This window comes from Archocentrus centrarchus, chromosome 13 (assembly GCF_007364275.1).
Source record: "Archocentrus centrarchus isolate MPI-CPG fArcCen1 chromosome 13, fArcCen1, whole genome shotgun sequence".
Lineage (NCBI taxonomy): Eukaryota > Metazoa > Chordata > Actinopteri > Cichliformes > Cichlidae > Archocentrus > Archocentrus centrarchus.
This window is the reverse complement of record NC_044358.1, coordinates 24,152,938-24,175,111: the sequence shown is the minus strand read 5'-3', so window position 1 is coordinate 24,175,111 and position 22,174 is coordinate 24,152,938. Positions and strand designations below refer to the sequence as shown.

At 41.8% G+C, this 22,174-nt stretch overlaps 1 protein-coding gene across 1 annotated transcript in view; it reads right to left on the bottom strand.

Moving 5' to 3' along the window:
- Positions 1-18,094, bottom strand: part of ttc9b (tetratricopeptide repeat domain 9B) — a 48,914-nt gene extending 30,820 nt beyond the window's left edge. Inside the window, exon 1 of the mRNA XM_030744623.1 lies at positions 17,384-18,094. Within this exon, the coding sequence (XP_030600483.1) occupies positions 17,384-17,852 (469 nt within the window). The 5' untranslated portion in view covers positions 17,853-18,094. The remainder of the gene's footprint in view (positions 1-17,383) is intronic.
- Between the last annotated feature and the right edge of the window lie 4,080 nt (positions 18,095-22,174).

The following is a 22,174-nucleotide window of genomic DNA, read 5'->3' as shown; positions in this document are numbered from 1 at the left end:
TTTTCCTGTCTGCCCTACCCTCATTGTTTGCACCTGTTGCTCATTACGGTGCTTCACCAGGGTGCACACGCGCCTCCCTCTGTGTCGATTTGTGTGTTAGCTTCATGTTGTGCTGTCCTGTTTGTGGCTCTGTGTGTGTGTGTTTTTTTTTTCTTCCTGTGGTTATTTATGTTCTCTGTGGCTGCTTTCTCGATCCCGCCTCTGTTTGGTCTGAGCTTTTCTCTGCATTTTTTTAATTTTTGCTTAGGCCAAATTTTTTTGTTAGTCCTGTTTGTGTGTGTCCTCCATTTGGGTCCTCTCTACTCCATGTTTTGACAAAATAATCATTGTTTTATTAAAATTTATCAACTCTAAAAATCTGCCTTAAAATAATTGTCATCAATCACACTAACTTTGGGCTTGTATCCTCTTAATTTTATATTAAACACATCTTATTTCCTTCTTTGTTTTTTTTAAGCTTGAGCAGCACAGCGGGTCTCCACAAAGATCCAGTGGGAGGAAAAAAGCTTAGTTCACTTGAGGTCCTAACAGCAAATATCTTATTAAGAGTAAAGTTTCCAGCACCGTAATAATGCCAAAATAATAAAAAAAGAGACAAATTTTTCACCTGTTCTGTTGAAAAACAGTTTGTTTTCCTTCCTTTAACATTTTTTTTAATGTGACGAGTGGGTGGAAACTGCTGGATCATCAACATGGCAAGCGGAACGGCTGTGAGCTGCAGCAGTTGAATAAAAAGGTGGCTGGTGTTATGAAACAAACAATTTCACTCGTCCCCTCCTGCTGCGTTTCTCCCAAGGCTGTGACTTATGACTCACTCTCAGATCGAGCCAGCCAGGAGGAACAAAGGGAGATTTCAGGCAGACATCAGAGTGAGCAGGAGTTGATGAAAAAGTCAGAATGATCTCCCCCACAACAGGATCACACCATAAGGCTCCCTGTTTGATCCTCTGTGCACTTCCATGTGGACATTTGGACCAATTTTAAAAATGACTACAGCTTCTAAACTGCAGCCACTTTTAGAAAACTGCTATTCCTGTTTTCAAAAGCAGTCCTACGTAATCAATATCAGGAAAAAAAAAAAAAAAAAAGAGCAAACAAACTGCAGTCACATCTGTTATTTCTGTATGTTGCTCACAGCATGTTTGTGGTGGGTGGATGGATGGATGGCTGAGGCGGGCTGGCAGGCAGTCTGCTTCTGGCCAGCATGCTGCACCACTGTAAACTGCGACAGACACAGACGGTGGTGGAGGAGATGGTGTAACCCAATTAGATATGGCCCTACAGGGATACGCAGACTTGGGGTCTCCTTAACAAGGCCAGCAAATAGGACATTTGTCATCCATTGTCGTTCCGTATGATAGAATCAGGTGATGTTACTGATGGAGCTGATATTTCTCTAACCACATTCATGTTTCCATTAACTGTTAAATTCAATGCCTATAATAATTAGCTCCATTCCAAAAGTCATTTAAAAATGGATTTAGTCTCTTTCTGCCTTTTTGTTCCCTATTTTCTCTACTTACATCTTCCCACCTTGTTTTTTGGATCTCAGCTTGAAGTCACTGCTGCACAAAAATCAACATTTCAAAAAGTTTACAATGAATAAAAAAAAAGATGCATGTAAAATCACTGCATTTAAAGCAAAATTCCTTCAGTTAAAGTAACATTTTGTAAGGTTTTATTGTTATTTAACTGGTCCGAAAATGCTCATACTCGATGCCTTTAAAGTACATCTGTTTTCTAAAACTCCACATATTCAGTCTGCTGTCACATTATGCAAAAGAAACCAGGGACTCCTCACAAATGAGGTGCTTAAAATCAGAGAACATTTAAGTTCAGTAAGGCAGCTCTGATCTCTTATGTTCAGTCTCCATTCCTCTTGGTGATTATGGTTTTTCTATTTTTCATCACTTCTGTTTTTCCACAGAAAATCACCTCACTCGAAATCTCAGCGTCACTATTCTTGTCCAATGATCTCTCAGCCCACGTTCTCCAAGCCAATCAGCCCTTTGGTCTTTGTTCTTCTAAATTCATTCTGCCTTTAAAAGCCATCTTTCCTTCATCCACTCCCCACCTCCAGGGCATCTCATCCCTCTTATCTCAGGCTCTGCTCTGTGATGTTGCTTCTCAGTGGAACCCAACAGGCAAAAACTAAAATTTTGAAATAAATGACTTTTTTTTACCTCCTGTAAATGAGCTCTAGTTTTTCAAATGACAGTAGACTAAAAATTTCAGCAGTCAAAATTAGCAAGCTGAATACTGGATATGGCCAATGGGGGAATTAGTGTTTAGTCATTTAATATGTAAGCCGTGTTTACTGCCCCCCCCCCCCCCCCCCCACCACACACACACACCCCCATCTGCAGTAAATTTATATTTAATGATAAGACTCAGTTCTGGGACTTCCACCCTCCCATGTACATATATCAGAAGCCACAGGCGGGAAGAGCTGCAGCAAGACCCCCACAAAGAAAAGCAGATATGACATTAAGTCAGACATGAAGGCATGAAAGGAGAAAGTGGGGTAGAGGAGGGTTGCAAAGTGGCTTTCATATACACAGCAACTTTGGGAATGCTAAAGCAGCTCAGCCTTCCTGAAGACCTGAAGACGGCAGAGAATGCTAATACTTTTAAAGCCAAACTGAAGACCTACCTTTCTGACATGGCTTTTATTTTAATTTTTTAGCTCAGTTTAGTTATTTGTTGTATTTTTCTGCCCTCTTTTAATTATTTATTCTTTTTTTTAACCTGTTTCATTTATATATTGTTCTTTGTTATCATATATATTCATTTATTTATTTTGCTTACCTTGTTTTATTCATTTCTTTGTATGATATACTACTTTGTTCATTTATTGTTTGTTTTTAATGTTCTTATGTTTTATGTCCTTAATGTTTGATATGGTGGGCTCAGTAGTGGTGTGTGTGTGTGTATGTGTGTGTATGTGTGTGTGTGTGTGAGAGAGAGAGACAGAGAGAGAGAGAGAGAGTCAAAGAAAGAGAGTGAGAGAGAGACTATGCTGGAATTTTTTTTTTTGCCATATGCTGCTTGGAGCTGCAAAGTTGTATGAAAAATGCTATATAAATAAAGTTTGATTGACTGTTATAGTGTGTGTTTTGCTATCTTTGTGGGGAATTTCCATTGACTTCCATTCATTTCTACAGCCTAAACCTTACCTTTACCCTTTTCCTAACCCTAACCATCACATACCTAACCCTAACCCTAACCTAAACTCAATTCATACCTTAGCCCTAACTCTGACCCCTGACCCAAAAACAGGGTTTCCCCTTGTGGGGACAAGGTTCCAGTCCCCACAAGGAGCAATTGGTCCCCACAACGTAGTATATGTCAGGTAAATTGTCCCCACAAGGTATTATAAACATACGCACACACACACACACACACACACACACACACACACACACACACACACACACACACTTTCTGCTCAGAAAGAATAACCCAATGTCAGCAATGGCTAGAGCAAAAACAGCAGGACAAGCAGCACTTAAAGCAACTCTCCTTCCCTGTTACAACACACACACACACACACACACACACACACACTCTCTCTCTCTCTCTCTCTTCACGCTCCCTTGGCCAGCTGCTGTTCTTCAGGGCTATTCAGCAGAGACAAGCAAACACACACACACACACACTCGTATACATGCATGAACACCCAGTACATACACTCACACACAAATGATGACATGCAGTTACTCGCACACATGTGACTGGCTCCGCTTGCTTGTTGCTCTCCTGTCATACGTCAGAGCCAAAGACAGCCAGCCAATCAAACAACGGCTCCTCACTCATAACCACAGTGACCAGCAGAACTCTGGGTAACCAGGTGGAGCTGCACAAGACTTGCATCTGACTTTTTTCACCCAGCAAGTGACTCTTAACTTCAGTCACTGTGAGATGTCTAAGAAAAATATTTTGTTAAGTGCTTTTCATTTTGCACAACTGGGAAATGATATCTGAAAGTCTTAACCTGAACAACAAGGAGGTTGGCATAAGAATAGTTACATTTAGATTGCCTTTGACCTCCACTGTTATGCCTGTATTGCTATTTTGTGGCTTTATGCTTTAACATTAAATGTAAAAAAAAAAACTGTGATAAATTAAAGGAAACCCCTGAGCCAGGGGATCTGGTGGCTCTGTTATGCTGTGGAGTCGCTGCAAATTAATACAGCAATCACCTTTTATCCTGAAACATTTCTATTCTTTTGGGAATGGTCTCTTCCAGGCTGACAGTGTCTCCAGCCATAGGCCCTGAGAGTATCGTATGAAAAGGATGAAAATGACAGAAGTCATACGCTAGTTGAACACCCAGGGGAGATTTTGGACTGACATGCTGAACCACATTATCAAAACACTAACTTTTGCACGAATGAGGAGATGCAGTGTGTGCAACGAATCCCAGAAAACACTGAAGCAGGTTTGACTGCATGTGGAATTCTAAGAAAAATATAAATACCTGAAATATAAATACCTTTATATTTCAGAAGGATAACTCTCAAACGACCTGTGAAATATGATGTCCCAGCAAGAGCATTTTGTCTGAAAATTATGTCTGTAAAGAAAAATTTCCTACTTGGAGGTTAGCTTTATTTTTTTTTTTTTAAATAAAGCTGTCAGTCTTTGCCTATATCTGATGTTCAATTTCTCAAAAGACCGAAACGAACAACAAATTGGTGCCACCAACAACCAGCTTAGCCAAAGACAGATGTGCCATAGAGCTGCTGCACAAACACTACTACAGCACTTTAATGAGTCATGCTGCTTCCCTCTTACTTCCCAGCAAACATGGCTGAAATCCTGACATCATCTTCCTGGTCAAAACTGGTGATGATACGACACCAAAATCTGAACCGTAGACGGATGTTGATGTTGTTTTCATGTAGAATAGAGGTTGAATCAGACTGTCTCTTACAAAGTGTTAAATATAAATCAGGTTATTGCAAAGAAGGCATTAAATTCATTAGTTTTTGTTTGTGTAACCCAGTAGGTTCAAAATCGCATTTCTCCCTATCATTCATATGTCATGTTTTAGTTGTGTGTCAATCACAGATACCCCCCTCTGTTCAAACCTTCTATGGACTGATCTTTGGTAATCTGAGCCCCATTGGCTGAAATTGCTAACCCCGCCCACCTACGCAGCAGAGGCATGTACGTGCTGCAGAAGCGCAGAGAGCAGGAGGCTAGAGGCCAGCGTGTCTGCCGAGCTGAGTTTCTAGCTTGGAAATAAACTGGAGGAAGTGGACAACACGACAACCTGGTTGACTAAAAACCTGTATGCGAGTGAGAGAGACGGAACCGACCTCTCGGTGGTTTCGAGCAGTGTGAGCGTCTTGGCTAGTTTTTTTAGACATCGTGAAACTTGGACTGGATCCGATGGATTTCTCCCTGACGAGGGGGATGGCGAGCCACCCATTGAGATTCTGGAACTGAGCGGCCCAACCCTTGGCCTACAAAGAACGGGTTGTTCTTTCACACTATCAGCTCTCAACTGTGCGGTAGGACAATTGCCGTGCTACTGCCCTAAGACATTGCCTCCTGGCACGGAGCAAGTGACTTGACTGACTTACCCTACTGACTTAACTAATTATTGCCGGCCGAACTGAACTGAACTAAATTGAACTCAAAGAGTCAAGAACAATCTATTATTGGGTTATTACAGTGTTGTACATATTTTTCTATTGTGTTTTTTCATTGTTATTAATACAGTTGTTGTGTTCACTATCCGTGACTCCATTCATTCTGTGCATGTCACTCACTGCCCTAACCCTCCTAGGAGCCTAGAACCTGGTCCAGCAAGTAGGTTAATTATTCAGAGCCTATCCATTTATATATTTTCCTGTACGTGTTACAGACTTGGCGAGCCAGCCAGGAGGGTTAATTGTGGCTTTTCTAAAGTTTTACATCCAACCGTTGAGTGACTTAAGCCAGAGTGACTGGAGCTTCACAGCTACTTGGCTATCCACATTGCTGAACAGAAAGGTATCTTAACAATGGAAGTTGTGAAAACTCAGAATGTTAAAGTTCAAAATTCTGTTTTAGTCAGTGGTCTATCTAACAGTGAAATTGACAATGAAGTTTTTGACTTCCTGAAACAGTTTGGTCCTGTCAATAGGCTAGTTGAAGTTCACACTACAGGTACAGTAAAGGTCATTGTAGAGTTTCAGCATGAAGCTACTGCTAAAGAACTGGAAAAAAGCTATTTACCTCTTGACAGACCATGCACTGCAAAACCAGAGGTTATTCACCACATTCAAAGCCTAGCCAGCGCTTATAGCATTGAGTCTGGTGCTTCTGCAACAGCAACTTACCTGTCAGAGTTAAAAGATATGGCGTTGCGAAGCAACCGTTCATTTGAAAGCATTTTGAGGGAGGAACTGGCCAAGATTGGGGAGTCGTTGGGAGGAACGATCCATGCTGACACTGTTGGCCACTCAGTCGAAGAGCCATTGCCTTCTACTGAAACACCCCCAGCCTCATCTCCTGTGTCACCAACTAGTGAACATGCCAGTGTTGTTCATAATGACCCTCACCCAATCACAGAAACTGTTGAATCACAGGTACCTGCCAGTTTATTAAGCACTCCTGAGGTACAACGTGTCATTGTTGAACACATTGTTAAAAGCAGTGACATAGCTTCAACCCCGAACTTACCTTGCAAGTTGAAACCCTTTTCGGGAAGAGTTCCACATCCTACTTTTGAAACCGATTATGACACCTGGCGTAGGAGTGTAGAATTCTGCTTGACTGATCCCTTACTTTCAGAAACCCAGATCGTGAGGAAAATTGCTGAAAGCTTGGCTCCTCCTGCAGCCAACATTGTGAAATCTCTCGGGCCTAAAGCAAGCCCAAACACTTACCTTGAACTTCTTGACTCTGCTTATGCTGCTGTGGAAGATGGTGATGAACTCTTTGCTCGTTTCTTGAACACCAACCAGAATGTTGGTGAAAAACCCTCAGACTTCCTGCAGAGATTACACACCGCCTTAAACTTAGTCGTAAGCAGAAATGGAATTGCCCCGGGTGATGCAAACAAACAACTTCTGAGGCAATTTTGCCGAGGCTGTTGGGACAGTCCGCTGATCGCCAGCCTCCAGCTTGAACAAAGGAAGAATGACCCACCTCAATTTGCTGAGCTACTTCTCCTACTGCGGACAGAAGAAGATAAACAGGCAAGTAAAATCACCCGCATGAAACAGCATCTGGGGATGCAAAAACCACGAGTTTTCTCCAATATGCAGTCCACGTGCTCATCAGGTAGGAACGGCCTAGAGCCTGCAATTAATGACACCTCTGCTGATCTTCAAAAGCAAATTACAGACCTCCAGACTCAAATAGCACAACTCAAAGCTGAAAAAACAGGGCAAAAGTCCAAGAGGCACCCTAAGGGGACAAAGCATAAAAACAAAAGCCAAGTTGAACCGAGAGAGACACAACAGATAAATGTATCGATGCCCAAGCCTAAACCCGGGTATTGCTTCAGATGTGGGGAGGACGGCCATATTGCTTCCAGCTGCAGCAATGGCCACAACCCAGCACTAGTAGCTATAAAAAGAAATGCCTTCAAACAAAAGCAGCGAGAGTGGGAACACCACCACAAAGTCAGTGAACACCCTGATTTAAACTAGGAAAAGCTTCTGTTGTGGGACAAACAGGAGCTAAGCCTAAATATCGTCCCACTAAAACCAAGACAAAAGAAGCTGCATGCTTAACAACTAAGGTAAACCAGAAACCAAAACTCCCAAAAAGACTTGTGGGCAGAAAATGTACAGCCAAGGTTGCTATCAATGGGGTTGATTGCAATTGTTTGCTTGATACAGGCTCACAAGTAACGACCATTGCCAAATCATTCTATCAAGAACATTTATCTGACCACCCTATCAAGCCAATCACTGATCTCCTTGAGGTCGAAGGAGCAAATGGTCAGTCAGTCCCCTATTTGGGATATGTGGAAGCAAGCATCAAGTTTCCAAAAGATTTTGTTGAGACTGAGCCTGAACTGCCTACCCTAGCTTTAGTTGTACCTGACCTCCGTTCAAACTCAGATACACCCCTGCTAATTGGCACAAACACACTTGATCCCCTGTATGAGCAAATTGACAAGGTCACTTTACCCCACTCACTGTCACTTTCTTATGGTTACTGGCAGTTGTTAAAAACACTGGAAATCAGAAAAAGACAGAGTGACAGTGGCAGGATTGGTTTCGTTAAGCTGAAAGGCAGAACTCAGGAAGTCCTGCCAGCCAACCAGAAACTACTGGTTGAAGGCTTTGTGTATGCTAATCAAGTTAACCCGGACCAGTGCGCACTCATTGAGCAACCAACTACCTCTCCCCTACCCGGGGGTATTTTTGTTGATTGCTGTCTTATCACCTTACCAAAGCGAGGACCATATAAAGTCCCTGTACTACTCAGAAATGAAACTAACCATGATATTACACTACCCACCAATTGTGTGATTGCTGAGTTAGCGACCCCTGATTGCATCATTCCATGCCCTGAACCAGAGAAAAGTGGCCAAAAGGTCTCTGCAACACGTTCATCCCAGCAGCAGACCTTAAACTCTAAGCTGAGCTTCGATTTTGGTGTTTCACCATTATCCGAGGAATGGAAGCAAAGGATAACTGCAAAGCTGAACAGTTTCTCTGATGTTTTCTCTCAGCATGAACTCGATTTTGGGCATGCCTCAAAAATCCAACATCACATTAACCTGAAAGATGAAACCCCATTCAAACAGAGATCCCGACCCATTCATCCTCATGATTATGAGGCAGTCAAAAAGCATCTACAAGCCCTTTTAGATGCAGGTATCATTCGTGAATCTGAATCCCCGTTTTCATCACCCATTGTGGTGGTTCGGAAAAAGAACGGTGATATAAGGTTATGCATTGACTACAGGAAGCTTAACCTTCAGACTATCCGTGATGCCTATGCACTGCCCAATCTAGAGGAGTCCCTTTCAGCTCTTGCTGGGTCGCAGTGGTTCTCTGTGATGGACCTCAAGTCGGGGTATTATCAAATTGAGATGAATGAGACAGACAAACCAAAAACAGCATTTGTGTGCCCCTTTGGGTTTTTTGAATTTAACCGTATGCCCCAGGGAATAACGAATGCCCCTAGCACATTCCAAAGGCTTATGGAAAAGTGCATGAAAGACATAAATCTCAGAGAAGTCCTAGTCTTTCTGGATGATTTAATTGTCTTCTCAAGTTCCCTTGAAGAGCACGAAACCAGGCTCGGTCATGTCCTCGAACGCTTGAGGGGGTATGGACTCAAACTCTCACCTGACAAATGTAGGTTCTTCCAAACCTCAGTCCGCTACCTAGGACACATTGTGTCTAGAGAGGGGGTGAAAACTGACCCTGAGAAGATCGAGGCATTAAAAACCTGGCCAAGGCCCCAGACTCTCAAAGAACTACAGTCGTTCTTGGGTTTCACCGGCTACTACCGGAGGTTTGTGAAGGACTACTCAAAAATAGTTAAGCCCCTCACATCCCTTACAGGCGGCTACCCACCCAAACGTAAAGGCTGTAAAAGCACCCCCCATGACCCGAAGTACTTGAACCCCAAAGAGCCCTTTGGTGGGCGTTGGAGTCCAGAGTGTCAGAGAGCGTTTGAGGGCATAATTGAGAAACTCACCACTTCACCTGTACTGGGCTATGCCGATCCAAAGCTCTCATATCTGTTACACACAGATGCTAGTACTATTGGACTTGGTGCAGCCCTCTATCAGCAACAGAATGGAAGCACACGGGTTATCGCCTATGCAAGCCGAGGCTTATCCCGTTGTGAAGCCAGATACCCAGCCCACAAATTAGAGTTCTTGGCTTTAAAGTGGGCTATAACAGACAAATTTCATGATTATCTGTACGGAACCACATTCACGGTTATCACAGATAATAACCCATTGACGTACCTTCTCACGACAGCTAAGCTTGATGCAACTAGTTACCGCTGGTTAGCTGCATTATCCACCTATAACTTTGACATCAGATACAGAGCTGGTAAACAAAATATGGATGCAGACGGGCTATCTCGAAAGCCCCAAAGTCAATCTGAAGATGATAAAATCTTCAAAGAAGAATGTCAGCGCATTGACAAATTCAGATCTCACTTGTTGTCCTCAGTTAAGGAGGTTGAGCTCCAACTTCATACTGACACAGTGGCTGCCACATGCCAAAGACACATTGTCTTAGCCCAATCTGAATCCACTTCTTGTGCACTTGTGCAATCACTATCTATGTCTGCGACAGCTATTCCTGAAATGTTTCAGGAGGAAGGTGATGACTGTAATCTGTTAACCTTACCCAAATACAGTCACACTGATCTTGTCCAAATGCAAAGGAATGACCCAGCCATTGGCAAAGTCATTGAGTTGATAGCAGCAGATGCTAGTCCTTCAGCCAACGTGAAGGCTGAGTCCCTTGATCTACTTATGCTTTTGAAAGAGTGGAAGCGGTTAGAGCTTCAAAATGATCTGCTCTACAGGAAGCGTCAGTCTGGATCAGAGACCCTGTTGCAATTTGTCCTCCCTGAAGCTCTAAGACCCAGTGTGATGCAAAATCTCCATGACAACATGGGACATTTGGGAACTGAGCGCACGCTTGAGCTCATTCGATCCCGATTCTATTGGCCTAAGATGGCCGCAGATGTTGAAAACAAGGTGAAAGCTTGTGAGAGGTGTGTCCGCAGAAAAGCCCTGCCTGATAAAGCTGCTCCACTTGTTAACATTCAGACCACCAGACCCATGGAGTTGGTCTGTATGGATTTCCTTTCAGTAGAACCCGACAGTAAGAACATGAAGGACATATTGGTAATAACCGATCACTTCACCAAATATGCCGTGGCCATTCCCACGAGAAATCAAAAGGCCACTACAGTCGCAAAGTGTTTGTGGGAACAATTCCTAGTCCATTACGGTTTCCCAGAGCGACTCCACAGCGACCAGGGGAGAGACTTTGAATCACAAACCATAAAGGAACTTTGTTCGCTGCTTGGTATACACAAAGTCAGAACGAGTCCATATCATCCCCGTGGTAACCCAGTGGAACGTTACAACCGTACCCTACTAGGTATGCTTGGTACTCTAAAAGACACAGAAAAACGTCATTGGTGTGACTATGTGAAACCACTCACTCATGCTTACAACTGTACAAGAAATGATGTAACTGGTTTTTCCCCGTACCAGTTAATGTTCGGAAGACAACCCCGTCTGCCCATAGACATTGCTTTCGGACTGCCACAGATTAACAAGCAGTCCATATCTCATTCACAGTATGTCAAACAGCTGAAAAATCACCTTGAAGACAGTTACAAAATAGCCATAAAAAACTCTCAGAAAGTGGCTGACAGAAACAAGAAAAGGTTCGACAAAGTCATCCGCGAGTCCACACTGGATGTGGGGGACCGAGTCTTGGTTCGTAACCTTCGCCTTAGAGACAAACACAAATTGGCGGACAAATGGGAACAGACTGTGTATGTTGTCACTAAACAGAAAGAGAATTTACCTGTCTACACAGTGACACCAGAGAAAGGAGATGGACCTCCCCGAACACTTCACAGGGATCTTTTGCTCCCTTGTGGATTTCTAGCACCCACAGAGGATGAACCTCAGCAAATGATCAAACCCCGTAAACCACAAACAAGGCAAAGTTCTTTCCAACCCGATAATGACACATTGGTTGAAGAAGAGGATAATGATTTTTGTCTTGAGATCAATTCTCCACAAATCACAGAGAGACATTTTTTCCAAATCTACGACTATCCAATAATGCCCGGAAATCAGACAAACAAAGAACCTGCAGGAGAACACTGCCTACAATCTACTGGATCAGAAACTTTGGAGCAAACCGAGAAAGTACCTTCAGAAAATAACTTATCTGAGACATCTACAGGAGACAATCAGACATCCAAGTCTTCTCTGACTGATGAACAGAGGCAAGCAACCAACTCACCTGTAATGAACAGCGAACCTGAAACCAACTTAACTGAAAAGCGAAAAGGAACCGGAACGCACCTATTGAATACTGGGACAGATCACAGTGAATCAGAGACACTGCAGATTGACTCTCAAGAATCTCTTCAACTCCGGAGATCTGAGAGAGATCGCCAGCCGTCCCGAAGACTACATTATGCTGAGCTGGGAAATCCCATGTTAACAGTTGTCAAATCACTTTTCCAAGGGTTAACCCAAGCGATGACTGATTCCCTTGCCCCTGACACTGATCATGGCAGAGTAGCCATGTACAGGGACGTACATGACATTTAAGAGGGGAGGGTGTAACCCAGTAGGTTCAAAATCGCATTTCTCCCTATCATTCATATGTCATGTTTTAGTTGTGTGTCAATCACAGATACCCCCCTCTGTTCAAACCTTCTATGGACTGATCTTTGGTAATCTGAGCCCCATTGGCTGAAATTGCTAACCCCGCCCACCTACGCAGCAGAGGCATGTACGTGCTGCAGAAGCGCAGAGAGCAGGAGGCTAGAGGCCAGCGTGTCTGCCGAGCTGAGTTTCTAGCTTGGAAATAAACTGGAGGAAGTGGACAACACGACAACCTGGTTGACTAAAAACCTGTATGCGAGTGAGAGAGACGGAACCGACCTCTCGGTGGTTTCGAGCAGTGTGAGCGTCTTGGCTAGTTTTTTTAGACATCGTGAAACTTGGACTGGATCCGATGGATTTCTCCCTGACGAGGGGGATGGCGAGCCACCCATTGAGATTCTGGAACTGAGCGGCCCAACCCTTGGCCTACAAAGAACGGGTTGTTCTTTCACACTATCAGCTCTCAACTGTGCGGTAGGACAATTGCCGTGCTACTGCCCTAAGACATTGCCTCCTGGCACGGAGCAAGTGACTTGACTGACTTACCCTACTGACTTAACTAATTATTGCCGGCCGAACTGAACTGAACTAAATTGAACTCAAAGAGTCAAGAACAATCTATTATTGGGTTATTACAGTGTTGTACATATTTTTCTATTGTGTTTTTTCATTGTTATTAATACAGTTGTTGTGTTCACTATCCGTGACTCCATTCATTCTGTGCATGTCACTCACTGCCCTAACCCTCCTAGGAGCCTAGAACCTGGTCCAGCAAGTAGGTTAATTATTCAGAGCCTATCCATTTATATATTTTCCTGTACGTGTTACATTTGTTTTAAAACAGTGACAACTAATATGGTTAGCACATTATTGGGAACAGACATCCATAGAACGTCTTCCCTGTATACACAGACTAGTATTACTGGGGCTTGTTTTATAGTTTTTTGTTTGTTTTTTTAATCATGCTTATAATATTTACAGTATTGTGCCTTTAAATTCTTTTTCTATTCCATTTGTTGCAATTGACCTTAACACGTTGGACTCTTATAATTAGCCCGACTGCGGTCATGATGTCGGCATCATAAACTCAGGAACGCTGAGACAAAATGTTGAGCCAATTAGTTCATTAGGATAAATGAAGGACCTCAACGCATGGGGTTGTGAGTTTAAATCACCATTTATTCTAGTTGGAGGAAGGCAGTGTTCATCTTCATGACACAGCTGCAGGAATGTGTAACAAATGAAGAAGAGAAGTTTTCTTGGGAATTCTCCTTACAGAGATTACTGAGGTTTCTGTGTTGGGAGGCGAGATGTGGCATTATGTAGAGCATATATCTTCAGTTATATCATCATGACTGCACAAATCAGCATGGAAAATTAAAGTAAATGTATTTTATAGCCTAATCGATCCATACACACATCATAATGCACCTTATTGGAGTAAGTGGCTGCGTCCAAAATCCTTGTTTACTATAGAGTGCACTCCTGTACACTGTTGTCAGCACTTTTAACTGATTAAAGCATGACATGTATCCCCCTTTTCTTCATAGGCACCATTTTTTTAGACTATAGCTATGCTCAGTAAGGAGTAAGTGTCCGAGATCTCAGTTTATCGATTTATTCTATAGGAGTGAACAAGGGGTGATTACAGGCAGTGATGGCACAGCAAGGTTGTGGTAGAGTTTCTTTGTGTGTGTACAAGCCTGTGAGTGCGCACATGCCTGTGCGCACACACTCACACACACACACACACACACACACACACACACAGGGAGCGGATGGAGAGCAACAACAGGGAAAAAAAACCCTAGTGATGTTGCCATGGTAAATATGGCCTCCTGTCACATGCTTCCACTCTTCCTCTTCCTCTCCTTACCTGTTTTCCTTTCTTATCCCACTCTGTCATTCTCACCACATCTCCTGCTTTCTTCTTCCTCTTAATTCTCATTTCACCGTTCCTTCATTTACTCTCCCTCCCCCCTTTTCTTATTCCCTCCCCCATCTTTCCTTCACGCCACAGTGGCCTTCCTGCAAGCTCCAGACAGGCCCTGAATGCTGCACAGAACAAGCAACCTTCAGTGCATCATGGCAGGCGTACTGGGCAGCGCCCGGGACACCAGCGAGACACGACGCCGCCACTGCTTCCCATGGTCCAGAATCATTGGTGAACGTTGTCTGATAGGTAATGTGATATAACTGCTGTAGTGCCTGTGTGCAACATTAATCACTGTCATCATCAGTTCCCTCTGAATATCAGCATTTATCACAGTCTGCTGTTCACACTGAGTACTGGAGTCAGTTTTTCCAACAAAAGCTTGGTTATGGACTGATAATTAAAGTGTCCATTCAGTATTCATTGTGGTAATGCACTATTTGGTTGGATTCACACCTAAGTACCCAAGATAACCATCTTAATTCAATAACATGATATCACTGTATCTTCAACAGAGTTTCACTAATGATCTTGGATCCTGTAATATAATGTCCTAACATTCTTAACTGATTCATAAATCACCTCGTAAGTCAATCTCTGTGTCTATGCAGAGGGTCATAAATCTGATTTTCTTGAGCTAACTACAGTGTTCTGCAGGGTTTTGGGATCTATTTTGTTCTCTAATTTTTATAAAAGACTTGGGTAGGGAAATTGCAGCAAAAAAACATCTTTTTGCTGATGATACTGTCATTTACACACATGCTCCCTCTGTAAGGCAGGCAGTTCAAGAACTTAGACTGCACTTCACAAACTTTACAAAGTTTATGGTCTTCTGAAAAGCTCACCCACAGGTGTTTGAAGATTTTTTTTTTTTTAGAACATTTGAAGGTACACACATACAAATATCTGGGTATGTGGATAGATGCCAAGTTTCTCTTTAATGCACACATTGGTGATCTTGTTAGGGAGCTGAAAGTGAAAGATTGTTTTTTACTAAATCTTGCTCTACTTTTTATTCTATGATAAAACTTATGGAAGCTACTTTTCTGCTTGGAATTGACGATGGTGATAGAATGCATATGATCATCACCTCCTTAGGTTTATGGAATCTTGAACCAGTGTATCATGCATCTCTCCTCTAGGTGTTTGCTTTTGGTGAAAACAGCATTTTCATACTATGAACTTTGGCCATGGAATTTTTTGCAGAGAGATCTAAAATCAAACATGCTCATAGAGTCACGTGAAAAAACTTTATGCAATCCGGTGGAAATCTAAGCACCCCCTGTGATTCAGCAGCTTGTAGAACCACCTTTAGCAGCAATGACTAAAATTATTTTTAAAAAATGAGATTCTCACACCACTGTGGAGGAATTTTGGCCCACTCTTCTTAACATTGCTTCAGTTCATTGAGGTTTGCCAACATTAGTTGCTGCAAAACAAGCCCAAACATCACCCCTCTACTATTGTGCTGACAGTTGGTACGAGGTGTTTGTGCTGATATGCTGTCTTTGGTTTTCACCAAATGTGACAGCGTGCATTATGGCCAAACATTTTATTTATTTATTTTTGGTAGTTTCTCTGAGCATTGCATGAACTGGAGTGAATTTGTTGGAATATTTATTTATATATTTTATATATGTAATATCCACTCCTTTGTCAACACACCAGAACGCTCCAGACCAGCAAACTGCCAAAACATCTGCTTTTATAGAGGTGCTCACACTTCCTGAAGATTAATCAATTAATCAAGTGCATTTGATTAGCAGCACCTGGCTGCTACCTGACCTCCTGATTCCGTTGGAAGCAGTAAAACAGATTTGATCTCAGTGGGGATATCTGATTAAATAAAGATACAATAAATAATTGTGTAGCTGTGTGTAACTTTTGTCTATTGTCATTTCTGTTTTTTTTTCCTTTTATTCAATTCCCCAAAAATATGACAAATCAAAAACAATAAAGTTTAATTTGAGTTGAATTTAATTATTATTTACATTTTTTTCTACAGAAAAAAAAATATCGTGAATTTTTCTGATCACGATGAAATGAAACTCATTTTGTGACAGCTCTGATGTATACTTTTAGTGCTGGCGCTACACAGTTTTACAAAAAAAAAAACACAATGAAGCAATTATTTGTTGAGAAATGACCGCACCATAACAATGGGAAATTTTCTGTGCTATTTTATAAGTTGTTTAGTCACCTGTCTGAAAATGAACCAGCAGCCATTCTGATTGCGGATTATTCCAACATATCATTTTCTTTGTTTTTGGGAAACAAAACCCCTCTGCTTAAAAACATTTTAATCTGGAAAATCTCCACAACACCAGTTTTGTTTATTTGTTTTGTGTTTTTCTGGCTTATTATAAATGAATGATTGAGAATAAGTGTTTAAAGTAACTGTTGCTTGGAGTTTATTAAGTGATAATCTTATGAACAGTTTGAACTTGGACTTTAAGCACATGGAGCTCTGTTAACTCTCTTGTAAGCCACTCCATACTTGGAGCCATTAAACATGCAGCCTTACATCACCCCTCCAGTCAGACCCCATGTGAATATTGTTACAACACAACAGTGTGGTGAACATGCCTCATACATAAATAATGATAACATGTCCCAAAACATGAAACCCAGATTTTATTTATTTATTGTCTTTTTCTCACATTTCCAAATCCACCTGAAAGGCTGTTTAGGAGCATGAAATTGACATGACAGGGCAAAGTAAAGTAGCCTACATTGTGACATTTCTCTGTAATGATGCACTGGTGGTCTCTCTCTCTCTCTCTCTCTCTCTCTCTCTCTCTCTCTCTCTCTCTCTCTCTCTCTATATATATATATATATATATATATATATATATATATATATATATATATATATATATATATATATATATATATATATTCCATTAAACAACGCGCAAACACCATCTATGATCCATTTCAGCACAAGTGCTGTTTCACCTGCCTCTGCTGAAGCCCAGCACCTGCAGATATAGCTACACCCCGCTTGTGTGAACCCGGTGAACCGGAACGAACAATGGTGTCAGCACTACTTCGAGGATACCAAGGTCTGTGTGTTTTTGTGTGGGGGGTGGTGGTGGTGTCACCTGTCAGGCTGTCGTAGCACTCGATCTCGGTACTCTCCACGGCTCTTCGCTGCTCCTCGGTCAGCTTGGCCGCGGCTTGATTGAGCAGGTTGACCTCGGAGCCCGTCGTGCCGTCCACAACATGCACCCCTTTGAGCTGCAGCAGCGCCCGGTGGTACTTGCCTATAGCTTCCCGAAACTTCTTCTCCTTGTAGCAGCGATGGCCCTCCAACTTGAAGTCAATGGCTTTCTGGATCTTCGCCTCCATCTCCATTTCAGTGGAACCGGCTCGATATCCGCCGCCGCCTCCTCCGTCTCCTCCGGCGGCCGCTGCTAGGCTTCGGCCGCCGGTCTCCGGGTAGCTTTTTAGGCTCTTTATCTGGTGCTGTTTGGCTTCCATGTCTCTTAGTAAAAGCGGCTGGAGCGGGCCATGGTGCGCGGACACGAAGGTGTGCTTTGTTGGGGAGGACCGGAGCAGCGTGCTGTGCATAAAGGATGCAGGATGGAGCGGCGAACGAGGCTGGGCAGGCGGCGGCACCGGAGACGCGATGAGCCAAGAAAAGGGTTTCAGGCGCGTCTCCTGTTTGCAGCACTTAAAGAATAAATGTGAAATAAAGCTAAAGAATATCTGCAGCTAAAAAAGACGCATTAGATCACAAAAGCTGGAAGAAACATCCTGAATTTCCTCGAGCGTCGAACAGAAACGGTCCCTCACTGTGGACTTCGCGCGGAAGGATGCTTGGGTAGATTTGTATGGTAGCAACCTCGGAGGCACGAGCAGCTTCAGCACCACAGACAGCGCATACACGACAGCCCCCACCGCGCAGCATTGTGGGAAAAAAAAAAAGAAGTCGTGAGGCGTTGCTGCAGTCCAGATTTTCCATGGAAAAAAGAGGAAAAATAACGAGAAAATGTGGAAATAATCTGACACGATCGATTATTTCTCAACACATTAAATTCATCCTTACAAGTGTATGAATTGCAAAATGGGTACTTAAACAATAATAAATAATAACTTATTTGCACATTCATTGACCTACTAGGCAAAAGGTTACGCACAGACACCAGTCGCTTTATAAAGTGTACTGACCGCGAGCTTAAATAATCAATAATGAAAGATTGGAAGTGAACGGTCCTCACAATAAAACAGGCTGATGCAAGCTAATTCAACTTTTACTTGAACTCATCCTTTCTGAAATCATCATATGGCCGAGCGGAGCGCCTGATGACTTCAGCTGATAAGGTTTTCAAGGAGATGGAGACGAACAGCAGGAGGCTATACGGGAGGAGGAGGAGGAGGGAGAGAGCGACCTCAAGGGGACATGATGTCAATTACACTTATTTTGGTGTGACGTGTGGTTAACCTGGAAGTCAGCAGTCAGCCATAGAGGCGTGTCACCTCATTTCCTTTATATTGAGCGACTACCTTTCATCTCTGAAAGTTTGATGGTGGCGCGCTTCACATGAGACTCAAACAAAATTCAAGCATCAAGCTGAAGCAGAACTCCATGAGTCACTCCACATAAAGTCAGTCAGATCTCAAAAAAAGTTCCCACCTGACCGTCAGATTCAGCTGTCAACCCACCCACAATACAATACAAGCTTTCCAGCATTTTATTTTTAAATCAGGTGTACAAAATAAGCCTGGTATCAAATTGTAGGTAAAAAGGAGATGTTCTAGAAGTGATCTTGACCCAGTGTCACTTCTCCTTGGACTCCCAAAACATTCAAGACAAATATCTCAGAAAACTGTTTCACGCTCTGACTTTCTGTGCCAGGAAAAACAGACTTCAGTAGCTCTCCCATAAAACTCCCACAATCTCACAGGATTGAAATACATCTCACTGGACTTCATGACTTGGTCCACACTAAATCTGTCAATTTCTTCAGAAAATGTGGCATTTTGTGTCTGCTATTTTAACGATTTTGAGCTATTGTCAAGCTATGACAACTGACATAAGAATGGAGCATCGCTGTTATTGTTGCTATTATTCTTATTGTTCTTACTGTGACTAATCTATGTTTTGGTTATGTTGCTGAAAATAAAAATAATCACAACAGAAATGGAAATGTTTCATGTGCTGTAACTTTTTATCAGCCACCTATCCCACACGGGTGCATGACCTTAATAATGCACTTTTTAAAAAAATTGTCAGAAAACAGGTAAACCGTCCAAGATATCAGTGCTTCTTTCTGTTTAATGTAATAGATATTAAATTGGTGCACTTTTGCTGTTGAAATTATAATATTTCCTGTACTTAAAGAGATAAAAGGTTTAAAAATGCTGTGGTTGCGGGGGAGGGGGTCGAATTATAAATCCTATAATTAGAAGGCCTGTAACACTAAAAAAATATGTCAGTAAAATTTAGCAACGCTACATTAAACAAGTTTAAGTTATTTTACAAACAATTAATCTGGTGGAGTTTATCAAGGGAATTTTGATAGAAAACTAAAACTAAAAACCAAGAAATTGAACATAATAAATTTACATATATGGAAGCTCCTTTTAAGAATTCAGTAACACACAGGGTTTAAATAATTACACACCAGAAAATAAAACACCACCTGGACCCAATCAGTAATGGACACAGGTAGCAACAGTGGTTAATACAACAGCATTAACAGAAGTAATGATGTTTTATCCACGTACAGAGTTGACAGGTGTATTCATATACAAGCATAACATCATTCCCTTAAAGGAAAAAAAAACTTACATCACATATTCTCTTTGATCCAATAAAAACCTCAGTATATCCAAAAAAAACACCCCATTACACTGAACTCCTTCAGTCCATAAATTATATACACGTCTTAGGACCCTTGGTGAGAACTACAGACACGTCCACGCACACCAAATAATAATAAAATGAGAACAACATTTCTGAATTTAATCTTACAGGATTCAGTGTTTATATATCCAACAGGCCTCCCTTTGGAGAAGTTTCCGCCTTAAAGCAGGAGTTCTCACACTTACGGGAGCCAGAGACCCTTTAGAGAGGACAGTATTTTCCTTCATACACCAATAAAGAACATGCTTACTACCATCTGTACTCTTGGATGGCACTGACCCTATTTATATTCTAAAATCTTCCAACCAAAATACCAAAGAATTTACAGTACATGTGAAAGTGGATATATGGCAGTCCTTTATATTATCAGACTTTTGAGATTTTAGCTTCACTGACACTGACCCCAATCAAGATTATTACAGTTAATTAAAAATAAAATAAGTGTTCTCTTTGTGTTGTAATAACTGACAAATACTTGCTATATTATAATAAAAAGACCAAAAATAACACAGAAACTAATGAAAACTAAACTAATAATAAACATTTCAAATAAAAAAGCAAACTGAAATGAACAAATCCACTTTGGAAACTACCCCAAACCAATGTTTATAATTTATAGTACAATTGAATATTAATCTTTACTTGCATTAAATGATGTGTATACATAAAGTAAATACACTACAACACTTGTTCTGTAGATTTTATTTTCAGAGGCCATAAATGTATGTGCTGATAGGAAACCTCATGGGCACAGTCACATTTCAAAAGTCACTTCTACCAGGACACTTCCATTTAAGCAAGACTGCACAATCCTGCACAACACTAGGGCAGGTCTCACTTTCATGTAGGTTCTCCCCATATTGAGGGTTTCCACACTCACTGGTACTACATTAGGTACACCTGTTCAACTGCTGGTTAACTCAAATATCTAATCAGCCAATCACATGGCAGCAACTCAATGCATTCAGGCATGTAGACATGGCCAAGATGACCTGCTGAAGTTCAAACAGCATCAGCGTGGGAAAGAAAGGTGATTTTAGTGACTTTGAATATAGCATGGTTGTTGGTCCCAGATGGGCTGGTATTTGTGAGTATTTCAGAAACTGCTGATCTACTAGGACTTTCCCTTACAACCATCTCTCTAATGGTCCAAAAAAGAGAAAATATCCAGTGACTGGCAGCTCTCTGGATGAAAATACCTTGTTGACACCAGATGTCAGAGAATGACCAGACTGCTTCAAGGTGGTAAGAAGGCAACGGCAACACAAATAACCACTCATTGCAACCTACCTGAGTATTGTTGCCTGACCATGTCCATCCCTTTATGACCAGTGTACCCATCTTTTGGCGGTTGTTTCCAGCAGGATAACACGTCATGTCACAAAACTCAGATAATCTCAGACTGGTTTCTTGAACATCACAGTGAGTTCACTGTACTCAAATGGCCTCCAGTGTCACCAGATCTCAATCCAGTAGAGCACCTTTAGGATACGGTGGAACGAAAGGCGCACATCGCGGATGTGTGCAGCCGACAAATTTGCAGCAACTGTGTGATGCTATCAGGTCAATATGAACCAAAATCTCTGAGGAATGTTTCCAGCACCTTGTTGAATCAATTCAATGAAGAACTAAGGCAGTTCTGAAGGAAAAATGGAGTCCAACCCATTTTTAAAAATTCATTAAAATTTAGTGTTTAGTGCTTCTAAAGTAGAGCAGAAAACTTTTTAGCTCGGCTGTTTCAAAGAAAAACTCAGATGTTTGGCCCATTTTTGTCATTTAATTATTTTCCCAAGCATACTTTGTTCAAATTTTCCTTTATACTTTTAAAAAACAAAAACCATGACATTTAATGGTGTGTTTTGCCCTCATGTTTCTTTAAACACAGAAAAAAAAAATCCTTAACATGATTTTAAACATTTCGAAATATTTACAGTGTAACAAAGCTCTGGCAAAAAGTCAAACAGACCAAAACTGTCCGTCAGGGTGAATGAGGGTGAGGCTGATGGCATCTCTGAGTTTCTCT